At 41.4% G+C, this 20436-nt stretch overlaps 1 protein-coding gene across 1 annotated transcript in view; it reads right to left on the reverse strand.

Moving 5' to 3' along the window:
- The window catches only part of ABCA3 (ATP binding cassette subfamily A member 3), a 122122-nt gene that overhangs the window by 71057 nt on the left and 30629 nt on the right, over positions 1-20436 (reverse strand). The window contains exons 2-4 of the mRNA XM_070761055.1: positions 13324-13416; positions 9758-10016; positions 337-464 (exon numbers count right to left, since the gene is read on the reverse strand). Coding sequence (XP_070617156.1) covers positions 337-464; positions 9758-10016; positions 13324-13377 — 441 coding nt within the window. The 5' untranslated portion in view covers positions 13378-13416. The remainder of the gene's footprint in view (positions 1-336; positions 465-9757; positions 10017-13323; positions 13417-20436) is intronic.

Consider the following 20436-nt stretch of genomic DNA (forward strand, 5'->3'; position numbering starts at 1 on the left):
GAGGCTTAGGGGAATCCCAGCAGTGCAAGAACGGGTGCTTTAAGTGGCAACAGAAGTCCGGAGGTGGGGCATCCCAGCAGTAGTGGCTCGGATTCGTAAGTGGAAAATGGTTCAGAAGTGTAGAGGCAAAAAAATCTTAAACACCGGGTTCGTATCTCGAAAAGATTGTCAGTAGAGGCGTTCGTAAGTAGAGGTACCACTGTATTATCTCCATGCCAAGATCTAGTCTTCATAATTCCTGGATAAGGAATTCCTGGGCATGCTAAGTTTTCTCATTCACCAATTTGAGAGTGGAGAAGGTGTACTTGAAGAGACCAGTGAAAGAGAATCTCTTACCTGGAGTGGCAAGGGATCCTGGCTGTTAGCCGCACAGTTCTCAAAAACCACGCCTGCCAGTATTTTGCCCGAACGGTTATCAAAACGGATGTAGTGTTCAAACTCTTTTTCGGATGGAAACCATCGAGCTACAGAGTAAAAACAAAAACAGTGAAAAGGAGGCGCCCTTCTCCCCAGGGAAATATAATAATCAACCCAACCCAGCGCAGAGCAAACAAACGACAGCACCTTCCTGTTTTTAATTATTTTTATTATATATATCTATATATCTATATATCTATATATCTATCTATCTATATATATATATATGTAGATTGTTCTGAGTTCGGGTTTTGCCCTGTGTAATATTTTGCATGTCTATGCGACGTTTCGGTGAAATCACATTCACCATCATCAGACTGAAGTTCCAAGCTTCGTGTTGTTGTAACGTCGCATAGACATGCAAATATATATATATTCATAGATTTTCACGGGTATATGTATGTAGATAGTTCTGAGTTCGGGTTTTGCCCCGTGTAATATTTTGAGTGTCTATGCGACGTTTCGGTGAAATCACATTCACCATCATCAGGCTGAAGTTATAAGATTCGTGCTGCTGTAAATATAGTTTGTTTGCATATTCGCATATACAGTCTGTGGGGTGGGGGGGAGGCTGTGCTAATTGTACAGGTATCTGATGTGATTTTGCCTAACTTCACCTGCTGCTTCCTGTCTGTTAGATAAATTTAGTCTTCCTGGAGGGTTGATTGCCTGGTTTGCTCTACCCAGTGAAAAACTGTCAGATTTCATCACTTGGCAACCTGGGAGGTTTGTTACAACAGTGAAATAAGCTTCCTTTGTGTGTCCACATCTTTCATGCTCTCAATAAAAGAAGACACAATAGCTCCTTCATTTGCAACCAACTTGCCCGGGCATGCTCATTCTTCAATTAAATCAAGCTTCCTCAGGAAAGGAGACGTTAAAAGTATATTTGAAAGAATAATTGAGCATATCCAGAAGGTGAGACATTTAGCTAGCCTTCCTGCCTGAGGGGTCAAACTTCAAGGCTTCAAAATGGTGGAAATTACATCTCTATCTTTAATAGAGTTTGTTTTTTGAATGTTAACTTTGCATTGAGAGAACAACAAGAACTCGGTTCTATCTCAGCAACATCCTTGCAGAGAGTTTCTTGATATTGATCTCAGGGACCGCCTTCTGCTGCGCGAATCCCAGCGACCAGTTAGATCCCACAGAGTGGGCCTTCTCCAGATCCCGTCAACTAAACAATGTCGTTCGGCGGGACCCAGGGGAAGAGCCTTCTCTGTGGCGGCCCCAGGCCTTTGGAACCAACTCCCCCCAGAGATTAGAATTGCCCCCTCCCTCCTTGCCTTTCGTAAGCTTCTTAAAACCCACCTCTGCCATCAGGCATGGGGGAACTGAGATATTCTTTCCCCCTAGGCCTTTACAATTTATGCATGGTATGTTTGTATGTATGTTTGGTTTTATAATAAGGTTTTTTTTAAGTTGTTTTAGTATTGGATTGTTACATGCTGTTTTTTATCACTGTTGTTAGCCGCCCCGAGTCTACGGAGAGGGGCGGCATACGAATCCAATAAATAATAATAATAAATAATTGTTAGGGGATTTTTAATGAATTTTTTAGCTTAAATTGTAATTGGATTGGTGGGTATTGGATTTGTTATTATGTATTGTTTTTAGCTTGATGTGAGCCGCCCCGAGTTTGCGGAGAGGGGCGGCATATAAATCCAATAAATCTAATCTAATCTAATCTAGCTAAAACTATCCATTAAATTGGTAGTTTATTCAGTTTTTATGCCTCTCAGCTCATGGATACAGAGAGTATCACATCTTTAGCCTAGAACTGGACTGTAGGAGCTTGTCATTCATCACAGATGCCTCTGATGACTTAGACCTTCATGTAAAGGTAGTTCTCACTTGATGACCACAACTGAGTCCAAAACTTGCACTGTTAAGCGAGACAGTGGTTATGTGAGTTTGTCCCCATTTCCTGGCATTTATTTCAGAAAATTACCAAGTTTATTTTGCAATTAACTTTAATATCAACATTTTCAACAAGTTGGCAGAATTAATGTGAGATCTTGTGCAAATAAGCTGAACGTTGTAGTGTTTGCTTAGTAGGAGGAGTTTTCATCATCACTAGAGTTCTAGATCAAGCTATCCATTCTATTTACTAAAAAAAAAAAAGCAAAGAAAGATTTTAAGAGTACTTTTTCAATTTTCCTCCAAGGGAAAATTTGTTCTGAATATACAAATGTGCAAACTATACTAGTCACCCATCTTTAAAAATATTGCATTCAATTACATTGCAGATGCCAACTCAACAATAAAATCAATTTTTTTAATTGAATTTTTAAATTAATTTTAACAACAAACAAACACCATTAAAAACCCCACCACCATTTAGGGGGTTAAGTTATTTGCAATAAGTTTCAATTTCTTCCTTAGCCCGGGTTTGCATTTCTTTACATACAAAAAGTGATTGGAATTTATTTTTCACATTGTCATCATAAATTCTACTTAAGATATAATTTTTCACCTTATTCCATCATGCCATCAGCTTCTCCAATTTATTTCCATCAAAGTTATTTAATCTTATTTCCATAATTTCGAAGTGGATGTGGTCCACCATGTACCAGTACCAATTCTCGATTGTCCATTTATTGCTATCCTTCCACCCTAATACCACTACTGCTTGAGCGCTTTCCAAAGCTGCTGTTTTGATTTCTTTAAATTCTCGTAATTCCCCATATTTAACTAGTATTGCTAATTCTTTTGTAATTATCCAATTAATGAACAATAAAATCAATTCAGTAAATTTCTTTTCTGGTTTGTTAGGAAAGCCATAATTAAAACCAACATCATGTTGCCGTAGTTGTTAAGCGAATCACTGCAGTTGGTCATTCCTGACTCTAGGGGGCAGTGCTCATCTCTGTTTCAAAGCCGAAGAACCAGCATTGTCTGAAGACATCTCTGTGATCGTGTGGCCAGCATGACTAAACGCCAAAGGTACACAGAACGCCGTTACCTTCCCACCAAAGATGGTACCTATTTTTCTACTTGCATTTTTTACGGGCTTTCAAATTGCTAGGTTGGCAGAAGCTGGGACGAATGGCGAGAGCTCACTCCATTAAGCGGTGCTAGGGATTCGAACCACCAAGCTTTCTGATCAACAAGCTCAGCATCCTAGCCACTGTGTCCCTACTGTACTTCATAGATATGTGGAAATGGCCTTGTATCCTTGTCTTCATAAGTTTTCTTCAAAACATTTCTCTGGAGTTGGGATCAAAAACGGATTTAGTGCTGTACAGATTGACAAGGAAGCATTTGTGGGTATCTCCCATAGCATCACTGGATTCATGGTAGATGTCTGGCCAACAAGCCTGCTTGCTCCTCAATCTGAAATCCATTCTTGCTCCATCTAACCCTGGGATTTTCCACCGTTTCATCACCTAGAGATGATTTATTTTTCTCATTAGCCTCACCCACTGCTAATTTGCAGAGCCACCCCTGTTAATTGCCAAAGGTTTAATGAGAGATGCCCAAATTAATAAAGGAAACAAGGAGGTTGAAATTGCAAATGACTGTTACCCAGTCGCTTCAGCCGGCTTAGCTGGAATCATACCATCACCTGGAGGGTTTTGCCAACCTCCTGATCAGTTATCAGATGCTTTGTAGCCAAAGTGGCCAAGCACTTAGCTAAGGGGGCTTCAGATAAGTCCCTCGGTCTGGTGAATTGAGCTGGGGTGGCGCAGTGGTAAGAGTGCAGCACAGTAGGCTACTTCAGCTAACTGCTAGCTGTACTTAAGCAGTTCAAATCTCACAACTGGTTCAAGGTTAACTCAGCCTTCCATTATTCCGAGGTGGGGAAAATGAGGACCCAGATTGTTGGGGGCAAAAGGCTGATTCTGTAAACCACTCAGAGAGGGCTGTAAAAGCACTATGAAGTGGTATATAAGTCTAAATGATCTATCTATCTATCTATCTATCTATCTATCTATCTATCTATCTATCTATCTATCTATCTATCTATCTATTATCTATCTATCTATCTATCTATTATCTATCTATCTATCTATCTATCTATCATCTATCTATCATCTATCTATCTATCATCTATCTATCATCTATCTATCTATCTATCTATCTATCTATCTATCTATCGTCTGTCTGTCTATCTATCTATCTATCTATCTATCTATCTATCTATCTATCTATCTATCTATCTATCTATCTATCTATCTGGAATACAGGTAATCCTTGACTTAAGACCACAACTGAACCCAACAATTCTGTTACTAAGTGCTGGGTGAGTTTTGCTCTGTTTTGCAAACTTTCTTCCCGCAGTCATTAAGTGAATAACTCCAGTTGGTTCCCCATTGATTTTTGCTTGTCAGAAGGCCCCAAACAATGACCTCGGGAGTCACTGCAGCCGTCATAAATCTGAGTCATTGCCAGAGATCTGAATATTGATCATGTGACTATGGGAATCATAAGTGTGAAAAACTGCCGTAAGTGTTAGCACATGGTACTCACCTGTTTTGGGGTTGCCATGTAGTAAACTACCAATGGTAGTTTTTAACTGTAAAGTTGCAATATGTCTTTAATAGCTTTGCCTGGTTTGGCCATAAGAGGGCACCAGCAGCTTTCCCTCTGGCAGAAGTTTACTTTGAGATACAGTAGTACCTCTAGATATGAGCTGCTCCACATGCGAGTATTCCAAGTTACGAGCCACGACAGGAGCGAAATTTCTGTTCGACATCCGAGCTCAAATTTGGGATACGAGCCGAGCTTCCACTAGGTGGCGCAAGAATCCTTCTTCTGGTTATCTCGGTGGGGGGAAAACAAAGTCTAAAGGCATTCATTCGAGATCCGAGTTGATCGACATACGAGCTCGGTTCTGGAACGAATTAAACTCGTATCTAGAGGTACTACTGTATTCTTAGCTGTGTGTGGCTGTGTGTGGTTTGTTATCTTTTACTACTTTGTGTTGTATATATGTAAATAATACTTGTTAAATACTAAGTCTGTATCTTTTACTGGCTGGATCACACATCCACACCACTGCAATAACTCTGCTGTGTGTAAGTCGAAGGTCTCGCACAAGGCTGCACCAAGACATACTAACAGTAAGTCACTTTTTCAACACCGGTGCAATGTTAAACGGTCCCTATATGAACTGTTGTAAGTCAAAGACTAACATTGAATTATAAAGTCATCAAAAGTGAGGTCTACACATTGAAGCAGGAATAAGTTAAATTGGATGTGGGAAACTGACTTGGGTGCCCCAAAATAGTACAGCATAAAGATCCTAAGACAATAACGGCGAACCTTTTCGGCCCACCGAGTGCCAAAAAGGTCACATGGAAACGTCGTATGTGCTTTGTCTCTTTCTCATCGTGCCCATGCTCTGGAAAAGTCAAATTTTTGGGTTCTAGCATTCATGCGCACTTGAAGATCAGTTGGCCAGCTTTCAACCACAGGCCAGTTTTGTGCACTGTTGCACGCACAAATGGACCATGCTTTGGAAAAGATGAACTTCTGGTTTCTGGTGTGCATGTGCAGGCCTATTTTCAGCACTTCCGCACCCATGAACCCATGGGGTGAGGTATCATCAATATGCAGATGATACCCAGCTTTACATCTCCACCCCTTGTCCAGTCAGTGAAGCAGTGGAAGTGATGTGCCGGTGCCTGGAGGCTGTTGGGGTCTGGATGGGTGTCAACAGACTCAAACTCAACCCTGATAAGACGGAGTGGCTGTGGGTTTTGCCTCCCAAGGACAATTCCATCTGTCCGTCCATAACCCTGAGGGGAGAATCATTGACCCCCTCAGAGAGCGTCTGCAACTTGGGTGTCCTCCTCAATCCACAGCTCACATTAGAGAACCATCTTTCAGCTGTGGCGAGGGGGGCATTTGCCCAGGTACGCCTGGTGCACCAGTTGCGGCCCTATCTGGACCGGGACTCACTGCTCACAGTCACTCACACCCTCATCACCTTGAGGCTCGACTACTGTAACGCTCTCTACATGGGGCTACCTTTGAAAAGTGTTCGGAAACTCCAGATCGTGCAGAATGCAGCTGCGAGAGCAATCATGGGCTTCCCTAAATATGCCCATGTTTCACCAACACTCCGCAGTCTGCATTGGTTGCCGATCAGTTTCCGGTCACAATTCAAAGTGTTGGTTATGAACTATAAAGCCCTTCATGGCACCGGACCAGATTATATCAGGGACCGCCTTCTGCTGCACGAATCCCAGTGACCGATTAGGTCCCACAGACTGGGCCTTCTCTGGGTCCCATCAACTAAACAATGTGGTTTGGCGGAAGCCAGGGGAAGAGCCTTCTCTGTGGCGGCCCCGGCCCTCTGGAACCAACTCCCCCCAGAGATCAGAATTGCCCCTACCCTCCTCGCCTTTCGTAAGCTCCTTAAAACCCACCTCTGCCATCAGGCATGGGGGAACTGAGATATTCTTTCCCCCTAGGCCTCTACAATTTATGCATGGTATGTCTGTATGTATGTCTGGTTTTATAATAAGGGTTTTTAATCGTTTTAGTATTGGATTGCTACATGCTGTTTTTATCACTGTTGTTAGCCGCCTCGAGTCCACGGAGAGGGGCGGCATACAAATCCAATAAATAAAATAAATAAATAAATGAAGGACAGCTGATTATCGTGCCGCATGTGCACCAGGAACCGGATGACAAACAGGCAAGCCCGTGTATGCTGGGCGACATGGCTTTGTGTGCCACTTTGGCCCGCGATCAAGGTCCCAGGTAGCCTCCAAGCTAAGCCAGAATCCAAGTCAAAGTATTCCTCAAAGTTCCCATTTATTTCCGGAGCCATCCTGGTACCAGAATCTGAGTTCCCCACCCAGTTGAAAGTTCACGTCCCTTGTCCCTTGTCCCTCACCCACAAACCTGTCACGTTGCCCACTCAGATTGTGCCAGCGTGGCCCATCCTCCTTCCGCTTCCGCCCAGGTGGGCGGGCATAGGATGGCCCTGAACCACTCAAAAGAATGCTTTGTGGCTACATCTGCTCCTTCATGACAATCACCCCTCCCACGTTCCCATAAACATCAGGCTTTCTACAGATAGTGTGTGGCAATCCGTTAATTTATCACCAATGTCTGCTTTGGCTACAATCAAAAGATTGGATTATACTACGGCAAACCCAGCTAATTATAACTTATTGGCTAATCCATATTTAAGCTCAAGTATTATGGCCATAAGAACAGCCAAACCCATTAGAGAAGGAAGAATGTAGGCTTGGTTGAACCCAACCATGAGTCAACCATGACCAACCTGTCTTCTGGATGGCCAGAAAGTTAGGCAAGGAAAGCAACAATATGTCTGTTTGGCAATATACGCCGATAAGGCTGCCTACGAATGTGGAAGTTCGCCAAGGCTAACTGAGCTGGTAAAGAGAGACTATAATAACGGCCCTTTTGGCTTTCTTGTAATCAGTATTTCATATTTTCTCCAATTTCACTTGGTTTTGTTGTTGTGGGTGGGGGGGAGGGAATCAAAATGCAGGATTTCATATAATAATAATAATAATAATAATAATAATAATAATAATAATAATAATTTATTAGATTTGTATGCCGCCCCTCTCCGAAGACTCGGGGCGGCTAAGCAGAAGGTAAACTGCTCCTGTCTTGATGGCTTCTGTAACTTAGAGTGAGGTGGAAGGGGCTTGGGAGGTGTTCTAGTCCAGCCCCCTGCTCAAGCAGGAGAACCTATATCATTTCAGATAATGAAGGAAGGAAAAAAGAAAGAAGGAAAAGAAAGGGAAGGGAAGGAAGGGATGGAAAGGAAAGAAGGGAAGGAAAGAAGGGAAGGGAAGGGAAGGGAAGGGAAGAAGGGAAGGGGAGGGAAGGGAAGGAAAGAAGGAAAGGGGAGGGAAGGGAAGAAGGGAAAAGGGAAAGGAAAGGAAAGAAGGAAAGGAAAAAAGAAAGGAAAGAAGGAAAGGAAAGGAAAGGAAAGAAAGGAAAGAAAGAAAGGAAGGAAAGAAGTAAAGGAAAGGAAAAAAGGGAAGGGAAGGAAAGAAGGGAAGAAAAGGGAAGGGAAAGGGAAAGAAAGAAGGAAAGGAAAGAAGGAAAGAAGGAAAGGAAAGAAAGGAAGGAAAGAAGGAAAGGAAAGAAAGAAAGGAAAGAAGGAAAGGAAAGAAAGGAAGGAAGGAAAGAAGGAAAGGAAAGGAAAAAAGCGAAGGGAAGAAAAGGGAAGGGAAAGGGAAATGAAAGAAGGAAAGGAAAGAAAGAAAGGAAAGGAAGAAGGAAAGAAGGGAAGAAAAGGGAAGGGAAAGGGAAAGAAAGAAGGAAAGGAAAGAAAGAAAGGAAAGAAGGAAAGGAAAGGAAGGAAGGAAGGAAAGAAGGAAAGGAAAGGAAAAAAGCGAAGGGAAGGGAAGAAAAGGGAAGGGAAAGGGAAATGAAAGAAGGAAAGGAAAGAAAGAAAGGAAAGGAAAGAAAGGAAAGAAAGAAGAAAAGAAGGGAAGAAAAGGGAAGGGAAAGGGAAAGGAAAGAAGGAAAGGAAAGAAAGGAAGGAAAGAAGGAAAGGAAAAAAGTGAAGGGAAGAAAAGAAGGGAAAGGGAAAGGAAAGAAGGAAAGGAAAGAAAGGAAGGAAAGAAGGAAAGGAAAAAAGGGAAGGGAAGAAAAGGGAAGGGAAAGGGAAATGAAAGAAGGAAAGGAAAGAAAGGAAGGAAAGAAAGAAGGAAAGGAAAGAATGAAAGGGGAGGGAAGGGAAGAAGGAAAAAGGAAAAAGGGAAAGGAAAGAAGGAAAGGAAAGGAAAGGAAGGAAGGAAAGGAAAAAAGGGAAGAAAGGAAGGAAAGGAAAGGAAAAAAGCGAAGGGAAGAAAAGGGAAGGGAAAGGGAAATGAAAGAAGGAAAGGAAAGAAAGAAAGGAAAGAAAGGAAAGGAAAGAAAGAAGGGAAGAAGGGAAGAAAAGGGAAGGGAAAGGGAAAGGAAAGAAGGAAAGGAAAGAAAGGAAGGAAAGAAGGAAAGGAAAAAAGGGAAGGGAAGAAAAGGGAAGGGAAAGGGAAATGAAAGAAGGAAAGGAAAGAAAGAAAGGAAAGAAAGAAGGAAAGGAAAGAAAAAAAGGGAAGGGAAGAGAAGACGAAGGAAAAGGAAAAGGGGAAAGGAAAAGAGGAGAGGAAAGGGAGATCAGAATGGTTTTCCTGGCTGACCCGGAGTTGCAATCTCCCTTTCCCCTCCATTTTCTTCTCCCTGTTTCCAACTGTAGGCATCTCCCAGGGTTGCAACACTCGTCCTGATGATTTCCCGCGGTATTTTTAGCATTGCAAAACTCATTGTCAGCTCAAAGCCAAGCCTTTCAGCTACAACAGACTCCCTCTGCGCCCAGATTGAAACCCTGTAACCCCAACTACCCTGGCGGGGTGCTGACCTTTGATCTTCAACGCCTTCTCCACCCTCTCGGCGATGTTTTGCACGGCCGTGTTGTTGGCAGGGACGTACGCCAGCTCCCAGGGGCCGCCCGCATGCCAGTGATAGAAGAATCTGGGCAGCCTGTCCACCTGCTTGCTGTGGTACAAGGTGGCATTGGGGTGGTTGACCGAATGGACACGGTGGCGCAGGCCAATAAGAATGGCGGCAAACAACAAGGGGAGGCATGTCTCGATCAGCGTGACCAAAATCTTCCGTTTCTGCAGAAGGGAAGAGAGACGACGCGAGTTAGGCTCGGCGAAAGCAACTAGGTGGACTTACAACTGGGTGTGTTCAAGGTTCAGGAAGACCAAAATGCTCATCAATTAGCTGGGCATGCTCCATGGTTGGACAGCGCACAGAATAGAATAGAGTAGAGTAGAGTAGAGTAGAGTAGAATTTTATTGGCCAAGTGTGATTGGATACACAAGGAATTTGTCTTTGATGCATATGCTCTCAGTGTACATAAAAGAAAAAGAATAGAATAGAATAGAATAGAGTAGAGTAGAGTAGAGTAGAATTTTATTGGCCAAGTGTGATTGGACGCACAAGGAATTTGTCTTTGATGCATATGCTCTCAGTGTACGTAAAAGAAAAAGAATAGAATAGAATAGAGTAGAGTAGAGTAGAGTAGAGTAGAATTTTATTGGCCAAGTGTGATTGGATACACAAGGAATTTGTCTTTGATGCATATGCTCTCAGTGTACATAAAAGAAAAAGAATAGAATAGAATAGAGTAGAGTAGAGTAGAGTAGAGTAGAGTAGAGTAGAGTAGAATTTTATTGGCCAATGTGATTGGACGCACAAGGAATCTGTCTTTGATGCATATGCTCTCAGTGTACATAAAAGAAAAAGAATAGAATAGAGTAGAGTAGAGTAGAGTAGAGTAGAGTAGAGTAGAGTAGAATTTTATTGGCCAATGTGATTGGACGCACAAGGAATTTGTCTTTGGTGCAGATGCTCTCAGTGTACATAAAAGAAAAAGAATAGAATAGAATAGAATAGAGTAGAGTAGAGTAGAGTAGAATTTTATTGGCCAATGTGATTGGACGCACAAGGAATTTGTCTTTGGTGCAGATGCTCTCAGTGTACATAAAAGAAAAAGATATATTTGTCAAGAATCATGTGGCACAACACTTAATGATTGTCATAGGGGTCCAATAAACAATGAAGAAACAATCAATATTAATAAAAATCTTAGGATACAATCAACAAGTTCCAGTCATACAGTCCTAAGTGGGAGGAAAAGGATGATAGGAGTGATGAGATAAACTAGTAGAATAGAAGTGCAGATTTAGTAAAAAGTCTGACAGTGTTGAAGGAGTTATTTGTTTAGTAGAGTGATGGCGTTTGGGAAAAAGCTGTTCTTGTGTCTAGTTGTCTTGGTGTGCAGTGCTCTGTAGCGACGTTTTGAGGGTAGGAGTTGAAACAGTTTGTGTCCAGGATGCGAGGGGTCAGTAAATATTTTCCCCGCCCTCTTTTTGACTCATGCAGTATCCAGGTCCTCAATGGAAGGAAAGGTACTGCTTGAGTTATGATCATAAGGACGGGAATTTCCAAGGTAAGTCATTGACGTCATAACTTGAGGCACCCCATGACTGGATCTGATTTCACCACCCTAAAGTGAATCATATTGTCATTAAGTACATACACTTTCCCCAGTGGGTGGGGAAAGTCAGAAACCAACAATAAACAAATATATTTATATTTATTTATATATAATGATATTTTAAATATGTATATTATTTAAATATAATTATACAGTGAATACCTGGTAAGTAGATTTCCCCCTCCCCTATTTTCCTATCCCAAAACTAAGGTGCACCTTATACTCTGGAGTAGGACTGAAAGGCAAAAGGAAGCAGTATGGTCCCTCCCGTATTTGTGTATATCAGGTGACTCGGCAGAAAAACATGTAATCTTTCCCTGGATCAGCTGATGAAAGGAGGACAGCCTGTGGCTTAGAGGGTAAAAGCACTGCCTAGCAAGGCTAGCTAGCTAGCTAGCTAGCTAAATAGATGGATGGATAGATAGATAGATAGGTAGGTAGGTAGATAAATAGATAAATAGATAAATAAACAAATAAACAAACAAATAAATAAATAAGGCAAAAGCAGCCCAGGTTCGAATCCTAGAAGGGTATGGCTAGCTGATGGGAGCTAAATAGTTCGAAAGAGATCTATACTACTAGTCTCCCTTTATTTCTTTATCAATTCTTTGCAAGTTTGGAATGTATGTATGTATGTATGTATGCATATATTTTTTCTGATAATGAAAAGGAAGGGAGACTAGCATAGATCTATTTCAAGCTTATTTTGCTCTCATCAGCTAGCCATACCCTTACCGGGATTTGAACCTGGGGAGTCAGCCTGTAAGGCAGTAGCTTTAACTCTAGACCACAGGTTCTCCTCCTCTTAAGTCAAACCAGGGAAGAGTTATATGTTTGTGTGTGTGTTTGTGTTTTTCCCCTGTGTTTATGGATGGCTTGGAACTATGGTTTACAGCTGGAACATTGGGCCAATCCCAATGTTTATTCAACATTCAATATAGTTAAAAAACATCTTGTGCCACATGAAAGCCAGGATCAAAAATGAAGGCAAGTTTCAAACAAACTTCTTGATGTTGGTGCCTTTTTCGTTTGCACTGGACCAACACCCAGGATCCTCAACCTGAGTGTTGTGGTTAGCTCTGGCCCAGCTCCTGCCCCAAGGACTGTGGATGTGGGGGAGACATCCACATGCTGCAGGCCTGTTTTGCCCCCGGTGGAATCTGCTGATGAAGGCTCCTCTGACCAAGAAGACATGAGTGACATGGAGGAGGAGAGTGGGGCAGACAGCTCAGAAGGAGATCAATTATCTAGCTCCTCCTTGGATTCAGAACAAGAGTTAATGATACAGCCACGCATGCGGAGAGCGATGCATAGGCAACAACAACCGAGAGATTATTATCAAAGAAAATGAGGCCACCTGTGGTTGGGTGGGGCTGTGGTAATTAGTGAGGCTGCTATAAAGAGCAGCCTGTGGGTTTGGCCATTGTGGAGGATTATCTGATCGTTGTGTTTCATGACTGCTTTACTGACTTTGACCTTTGTGTGCTGATTTTCCCCCGCTTTGAAACTAAACCAGAGCAAAGTGTGTTTCACTTTGTGAAAGAAGAAGGACTGTGAATTGCCTCACAGCTGCAAGCTAAGTATCACAGAACTGATAAGGGACTTGTACAAATTACCAGTTTGTTTGGAGATGAGTGCTCTTTGCTATACCAAAAGAGGGCTTGGTTTAAGTGAATTTTCATTATAAAGAACATTGTTTTGAATTTTCAAACGTGTGTGTGTGTCTAAAATTTGTACCTGTGAATTTTTGGGAGGATTCTTCCAGAGAACCCGACAGAACACTGAGGATGAACAGAACTGAAGTGCAACCTATCTGGAGGAGATTCAGGAAGACTAGCTTACAACAAGCTGTGACGCCCACCCTTTCATTTTTATGGATAACTTTTCCGGCATTTCTCCATGTCTCTTGACCAACTCACCTGCAAGATGTAATTCTTCCAGAGAAGAAGTCCAAACTGCCGCGACACAGCCATCTTTTCACTTGGAACGAAAGGACCCGACTTTCTCAAATTCTGTAAAAAAAGCAATATTGGAGCCGTAAGGTAAAAATACAAAGCAAGTCTACCATCAAAGAGCCGTTTAATGGAGGGATGATTTGGATAACAACCTTATTTGTTAACAACCACCCTGTTGTCGGGGAGCAAAAAAATTCCTGTAAAATATAAACTAGTGTTTTAAAAATACAGTAGTATCTGTATATTACACAAATTGATATGCGCAAGTATGTTACATATCTGTATTTACATCATGTGAGAATGAATCTATCTATCTATCTATCTATCTATCTATCTATCTATCTATCTATCTATCTATCTATCTACCTACCTACCTACCTATTCATCCATGCATCCATCATTTATTTCTCTACCTATCCAGCCATCTCTCTCTCTCTTTCTCCCTCCCTCCCTTTCTCCATCCATCCATCCATCCATCCATCATCTATATCTACCTATCCAGCCAGATCTCTCTCTCTCTCTCTCTCTCTCTCCATCCATCCATCCATCATTTACCTTCCCATCTATCCATCCATCAGCCATTTATCCCTCCACCATCTACCTACCTACCTACCTACCTACTTATGGGCTAAATAAAACAAAAAATGCAGCTACTTATGGAAAAAAATAGCCCACTTTTGTGTGTTGTGCAAATCCAGCATTATTATTATTTTTCTAATTTTCCATTTCTTTTAAAACTTTTTCAATATTAGGAAATAAATTTTTAAGTTGTGGATTTGACACACACAAAAAGAAGCTCTTGGTGCATTGCAGAAATCAAGATTCTCTATTCAGTTGTTCTGGGCAAAGCACATTTCGCTTCTCCATGATACATTTGTTCTAATAAAGAACATCATATATCGTTTTCTGTGAGATTATCTGTTCTCGCACTGACTCTGCCTGGACACAGAGTCTTATTTTGACTCCAGTACAATCAGAAATCTCTTTTTTTGTTTCATTTTTTTTCCCACTCAGAAGGCCAAACCGGTCACCCGCAAATTATACAGTTGGCCTTCAAAAACTAATTGTCTGAAGTTATCTTTGCAGCCAATTCATGCTGAGTTCAGCTTTGCAATTTTAAACTTCCAGATTTCTAGGGCAACCACAAATTACACACAAGCCAGCCTCGCCACCATAAGCAACCAGGCAAGGATAAAGAAAGCGACACGTAGCAGGAAGGAACCGATGTTGCTAGTGTGAGAAACATCGGAGTATGTGCACCTGAGAATACACACTGTCTCCACACAATAGTTGTGACCGTGATGGCGAAATGTTTTTGCTCGGGTGACAAAAGGGAGCCATTCACCCCCAGATGTGTGCACAATCCTTGATTTGCTTATTCAAAAGATTGTTGGTCACATTTTTTGTCAGTGTTCAATATTTTTAGTGGCATTTGCCTATCTGTTTTGATGTATTGATTTGGAGCAGCTCTGAACTGTGGGTTATGCAAAACTATGAGTATTTTTATAAGACAGTAGGTATAGGTGTGTGTATGTATGCGCGCATGTGTGTGTGCATACAGTCACATAAGCACCCATTCAAAATTCTGGATTTCAGAACAGTAACAAAAAAATAAAAGGCTCTGGATTGAAAAGGGACCGAATCATATTTGACCTGAATAACTTTTTCTTTTTAAAAATAAAGTCAGTTGCAAGTTTTATTCATTGGCTTTATGATTATCTGCAATTCTAATGTGTCACCCTGATTGACTTTGGATAGGCGATTCAACAATGCACAACTCTTTAAGAGATCTGGGCAGGACAAAAAGATGGCCTACAAAACTTTTGCCAGACCCATCCTTGAATACAGTTCATCTGTCTGGAACCCATACCACATCTCGGACATCAACACCCTTGAAAATGTCCAAAGATACTTCACCAGAAGAGCCCTTCACTCCTCCACTCAAAACAGAATACCCTACGAAAGCAGACTATCAATCCTAGGTCTAGAAAGCTTAGAACTACATCGCCTAAAACACAATCTAAGTATTGCCCACAAGATCATATGCTGCAACGTTCTACCTGTCAATGACTACTTCAGCTTCAATCGCAACAACAGAAGAGAATGCAACAGATTCCAACTTAATATTAACTGCTCCAAACTTGACTGTAAAAAATATGACTTCAGCAACCGAGTTGTCGAAGCGTGGAACTCATTACCTGACTTAGTAGTGTCAACCCCTAGCCCCAAACATTTTTCCCTTAGACTATCCACGATTGACCTCTCCAGGTTCCTTAGAGGTCAGTAAGGGGCATGCATAAGTGCACCAGTGTGCCTTCCGTCCCCTGTCCAATTGTCTCTCCTTATCTCATTTATCTTTTCTTCCTTTCAAATATGTTCACCTATACTTTTATATCTTTTCTTCTATTCTTTTCTTTACTTATATTATTACACTCAGATATATGATCTTGCAAATTTACAAGGCTGGACACTCTGGTGATAAATTACAATGTTTTATTTTCTTCTCACTTTCATTATTATTATTATTATTATTATATATAATAATAATAATAATAATAATAATAATAATTATTATTATTATTATTATTATTATTATTTCAATCTCTAGGCTGCCCTTCTCCAAGGGCTCAGGGGGGCTTACAACACAAATAATACAAAAATAATACATAGAAACGCGTTAAAAATCAAAACTTTTACAGTACAATAAAAAAAAATGATTAAAACATTTTAAAACCTTCCAACCTTACTCATCCAAACATTCAAACCATTTAAACCAACTTTACTACCACCTTTGTTCCAAAATCCTGGTTTTGGCCTGGAAACCTCATTGCTTTTTCTAAACTTTTATTTCCTTCGGCCTGCAACTCTGCTTCAGGCCGGCATCCCAAACTTGTATTTCAATGACCTTCAAGAACCAGGATGGAAAAATTTAGATGTGCTTGGCAGCCTACAATTTATTGTCATGGGTAAATACTACCAAGAGTTCAAGACAGACTTCATAGCCGAAACGCCTTCAAATACCAAACTTGGTAGAGCAAAGGAAGTTTAGACCTAAGGGGTTAGAAGAAAAAACACATAAATGCTAAGAAGAAAGAGAAGAAGGATTAAGGAATGAAGTACTTCTGAGCGAGTACTTTTCCATTAACAGCACCGAGGTTAAATGTCCCCTTGGACATCTAATCCTAAAAAGAATTTGATCTTTACAAGATTCAAATTGAAATGGACTTTTTATCATCTATGGCGGACGTGTGATAAAGCAAAGAAATATTGGAGCAGGATTCATATCTTCATACAAAAAATTCTTAAAGTAAATGTAGAAAGAAAACCACAGAATTTTCTTTGGGTTTAATGGAACAAGACTTGGAAAAAGAAATCCAGAACTGTGATGTTCTATATGTAGTGATGGGCGAATCGAACCCGCACAATTTGGGTCTATATTGAATTTTGCGGTGTTTGGTATGCCAAACATGAACCCGAATTTTTTTCAAACTTTGGGCACAGTTCGGGGTGGTGTTCGGCGTTCGGAGTTTTGACGTCACCAGCAGGTTGCTAAGGACGCCCAGGTGATCACTTCCTGGATTCCATGGAATCCAGGAAGTGATCATCTTGGTGTCCTTAGCAACCTGCCGGTGACGTCAAAGCTCCACCCCTGGAATCCCTTCATGGGAGGGATTCCCCGTTCAGGTTCGGGTCGGGTTCGACCGAATTTTGCATAAAGTTCGGCCAAAGTTGCTGAACCCGAACACCGTTGGGTTCTCCCATCACTATCTATATGTTGACGGCAGCAAGGCTACTCTATGCATAGAAATGGATTGTCACCTCAATCCCCACAATGGAGGAATGGTTGCAAAAACTGATGGAGTTAGCAGAGAAAGCCAAATTGACTGTTTTGATCAAGGGGAGAAAAAAATACAAATAGTTTTTATTTCTGCTTGGAAACCACTTCTGGACTTTGTGCCTGAGGAGGGGGGGGGGGGGAAACGAAATTCCAATTTTGGGTTTTACCAATTAGATGGATTTGCTGTTATAGAAATGGCTAGTTTATTAACCCAAAATAAAAAGCTGATGTTTGATGTTACTGCCTTATTCCACTGCACCAAAGAGAGTTGGAAGTCAATGCCCCTCTCCCCCCTTTTCTCTTGCTTCTGCCTCCACTATCCACTTCCCTTTTTCTTTTCCTAACTTCCCTAATACAGTGATACCTTGTCTTACAAACTTAATTGGTTCCAGGACGAGGTTCTTAAGGTGAAAAGTTTGTAAGACGAAACAATGTTTCCCATAGGAATCAATGGAAAAGCGATTAATGCGTGCAAGCCCAAAATTCACCCCTTTTGCCAGCCGAAGCTCCCGTTTTTGCACTGCTGGGATTCCCCTGAGGCTCCCTCCCATGGGAAACCCCACCTCCGGACTTCTGTGTTTTTGCGAGGCTGCAGGGCAATCCCAGCAGGGGAATCCCAGCATTGCAAAAACGAGCACTTCACTGGCAATGGAAGTCCAGAGGTGGGGCTTCCCAGCAAAGAGAGCATCAGTGAAATCGCAGCATTGCAAAAACACCGAAGTCCTCGAGATCCCACCTCCGGACCTCTGTGTTTTTGCGATGCTGCGATTTCACTGAGGCTCCCCTCGCTGGGAAACCCCACCTCCGGACTTCCGTTGCCAGCAAAGTGCCCGTTTTTGCACTGCTGGGATTCCCCTGCAGCATCACAAAAACAGGGATGTCCGGAGGTGGGGTTTCCCATGGGGGGGAGCCTCAGGGGAATCCCAGCAGTGCAAAAACGGGTGCTTCCCTGGCAACGGAAGTCCGGAGGCGGGGCATCCTAGAGGCGGCGGTGGGTTTGTAAGGTGAAAATAGTTTGTAAGAAGAGGCAAAAAAATCTTAAACCCCGGGTTTGTATCTCGAAAAGTTTGTATCACGAGGTGTTTGTAAGACGAGGTATCACTGTATTTGCTTTTGTATTCTTTTTGTATGTCATATTATAAATTGGCGCATTGCTGATCCACAAGGCTGCCAGAACTCTGAGGTCAGAAGTACATTCAGAGCAGTAGAGAAGCGAGCACTCTGCAAAGCCAGGACTCAAATGCAAATGTTGTGACAATGGTGCCCACACATGTCTGCCCAACATGTGGCAGAACATTTCGTGCCCGTATAGGCCTTGCCAGCCACCTGCGGTCACATAATGTACAGCCCACAAACCATTAGATGTCAAGGTCCTCCTCGAACATGATGGATGAACATCATCATATTATAAATTAATAAAACTTCAATAAAATGTTTCTAAAGAATCGAATCCGGGCGTGTCAAATTGATCTGTCCCAACTACTTTGTCTTCCAATCTTTGATCATCATCTCAGGCAGCCCAGTTACATGGAACGTCAAATATGAATACTACAGTTCACATTTATTCGAGATTTCCTAATTATTTTTTAAAAGTGTGCCTTTTTTGGCAGGTGAAATATTATGCAAGGCACCACTTTACCTCCTAGCCAGATTCTATGCAAATGTCAAGGTATTGGCAACAATAGACAAAATCATACCCAACTGAGGATTTGGCCATTTGTTGGAGCACCTTGTTTGTTCGTTTGATTGATTGATTGATTGATTGATTAGATTTGTATGCCGCCCCTCTCCGTAGACTCGGGGCGGCTCACAACAACAATAAAACAATTCAGGACAAATCTAATAATTTAAAAGCATTGAAAAAAAACCCGTTATTAAAGCAGACATACACACAAACATACCATACATGAATTGTATAGACCCAGGGGAGATGTCTCAATTCCCCCATGCCTGACGGCAGAGGTGGGTTTTAAGGAGTTTACGAAAGGCAAGGAGGGTGGGGGCAGTTCTAATCTCAGGGGGGAGCTGGTTCCAGAGAGTCAGGGCCACCACAGAGAAGGCTCTTTCCCTGGGACCTGCCAAATGACATTGTTTAGTCGACGGGACCCGGAGAAGGCCAACTCTGTGGGACCTAATCGGTCACTGGGATTCGTGCGGCAGAAGGCGGTCCTAGAGATATTCTGGTCCGATGCCATGAAGGGCTTTATAGGTCATAACCAACACTTTGAATCTACTAGGTGTAGTGCAGTGTAGCATAAGGTAAGAGAAGGAAGTCTTGGTCTCTTTTCCTATAGGTTTCTTAGATACATCTGCTGGGCCACCACGTGAGTTGGAAAGCTATCTAGATGGACAGAGTCCAACGTGATGATTCTGATATACTTGAGGACCTTCACCACACCCCAAAACTTTAACCTTTTTTTTTTTTTTTTTTGCAAATCTTTTTATTGTTTTATAGATACATATATCACAATTTGTTTATACAGTTTACAGGTCTTATCCAACTTTTTTACCAGTTACAGTTGTTATATGGATAATATTAACTTAATACTATGCAATGCAAAACAGGGTAAAAACATTCAAATGGTATTTTCATTTTTTTTTTTAAGGTTTGTACTGCTATTTTGTATAAGGTTATACAAATCTTTTCCTTTGAATCCACTCGTGCCAATTGTTCCACATGCTTTTAGTTTCGTTGATTCTGTTTCCCTTAAGTAGGTTTGTCAATTTATCCATTTCTGCACATGTATATATTTTTTCTATTATTAAATTTATATTGGGGGTCTGTTTGTTCTTCCATGTTTGCGCAATTGCAATTCTTGTAGCTGTATTTATGTGAGTCACTAAAAAAAGGGTTTGTTTAACCTTAGACTGTCCACAGTCGACCTCACCCCATTCCTAAGAAGGGGTGTGCATACCGTCCCTGTCCTACTGTCCAAATTTACCTACACCTAGTTTGCTTTTGTTTATGTTTATACCTGTTATCTTGTAACATTTTGACAAATAAATAATAAATAAAATAATGGCACAGGAAGACAGAGGAGCAGAGACTCCTTTAGAAATGGGGCAAAATAATGGTTGCAGTGTTGTTTTAGCCTAGTTTTTATTTAATTTTTATTGAAGCAAATACAAAAACATACAAACGAAAATAAAACATCTAAAGACAAAAACGTTAAAAAAATGATACAATAACACCACTATAGTACATTACAAACTTACAGTAACCAGCCATTATTTTTCAT

This window comes from Erythrolamprus reginae, chromosome 9 (genome assembly GCF_031021105.1).
Source record: "Erythrolamprus reginae isolate rEryReg1 chromosome 9, rEryReg1.hap1, whole genome shotgun sequence".
NCBI classification, from domain to species: Eukaryota; Metazoa; Chordata; class Lepidosauria; order Squamata; family Dipsadidae; genus Erythrolamprus; species Erythrolamprus reginae.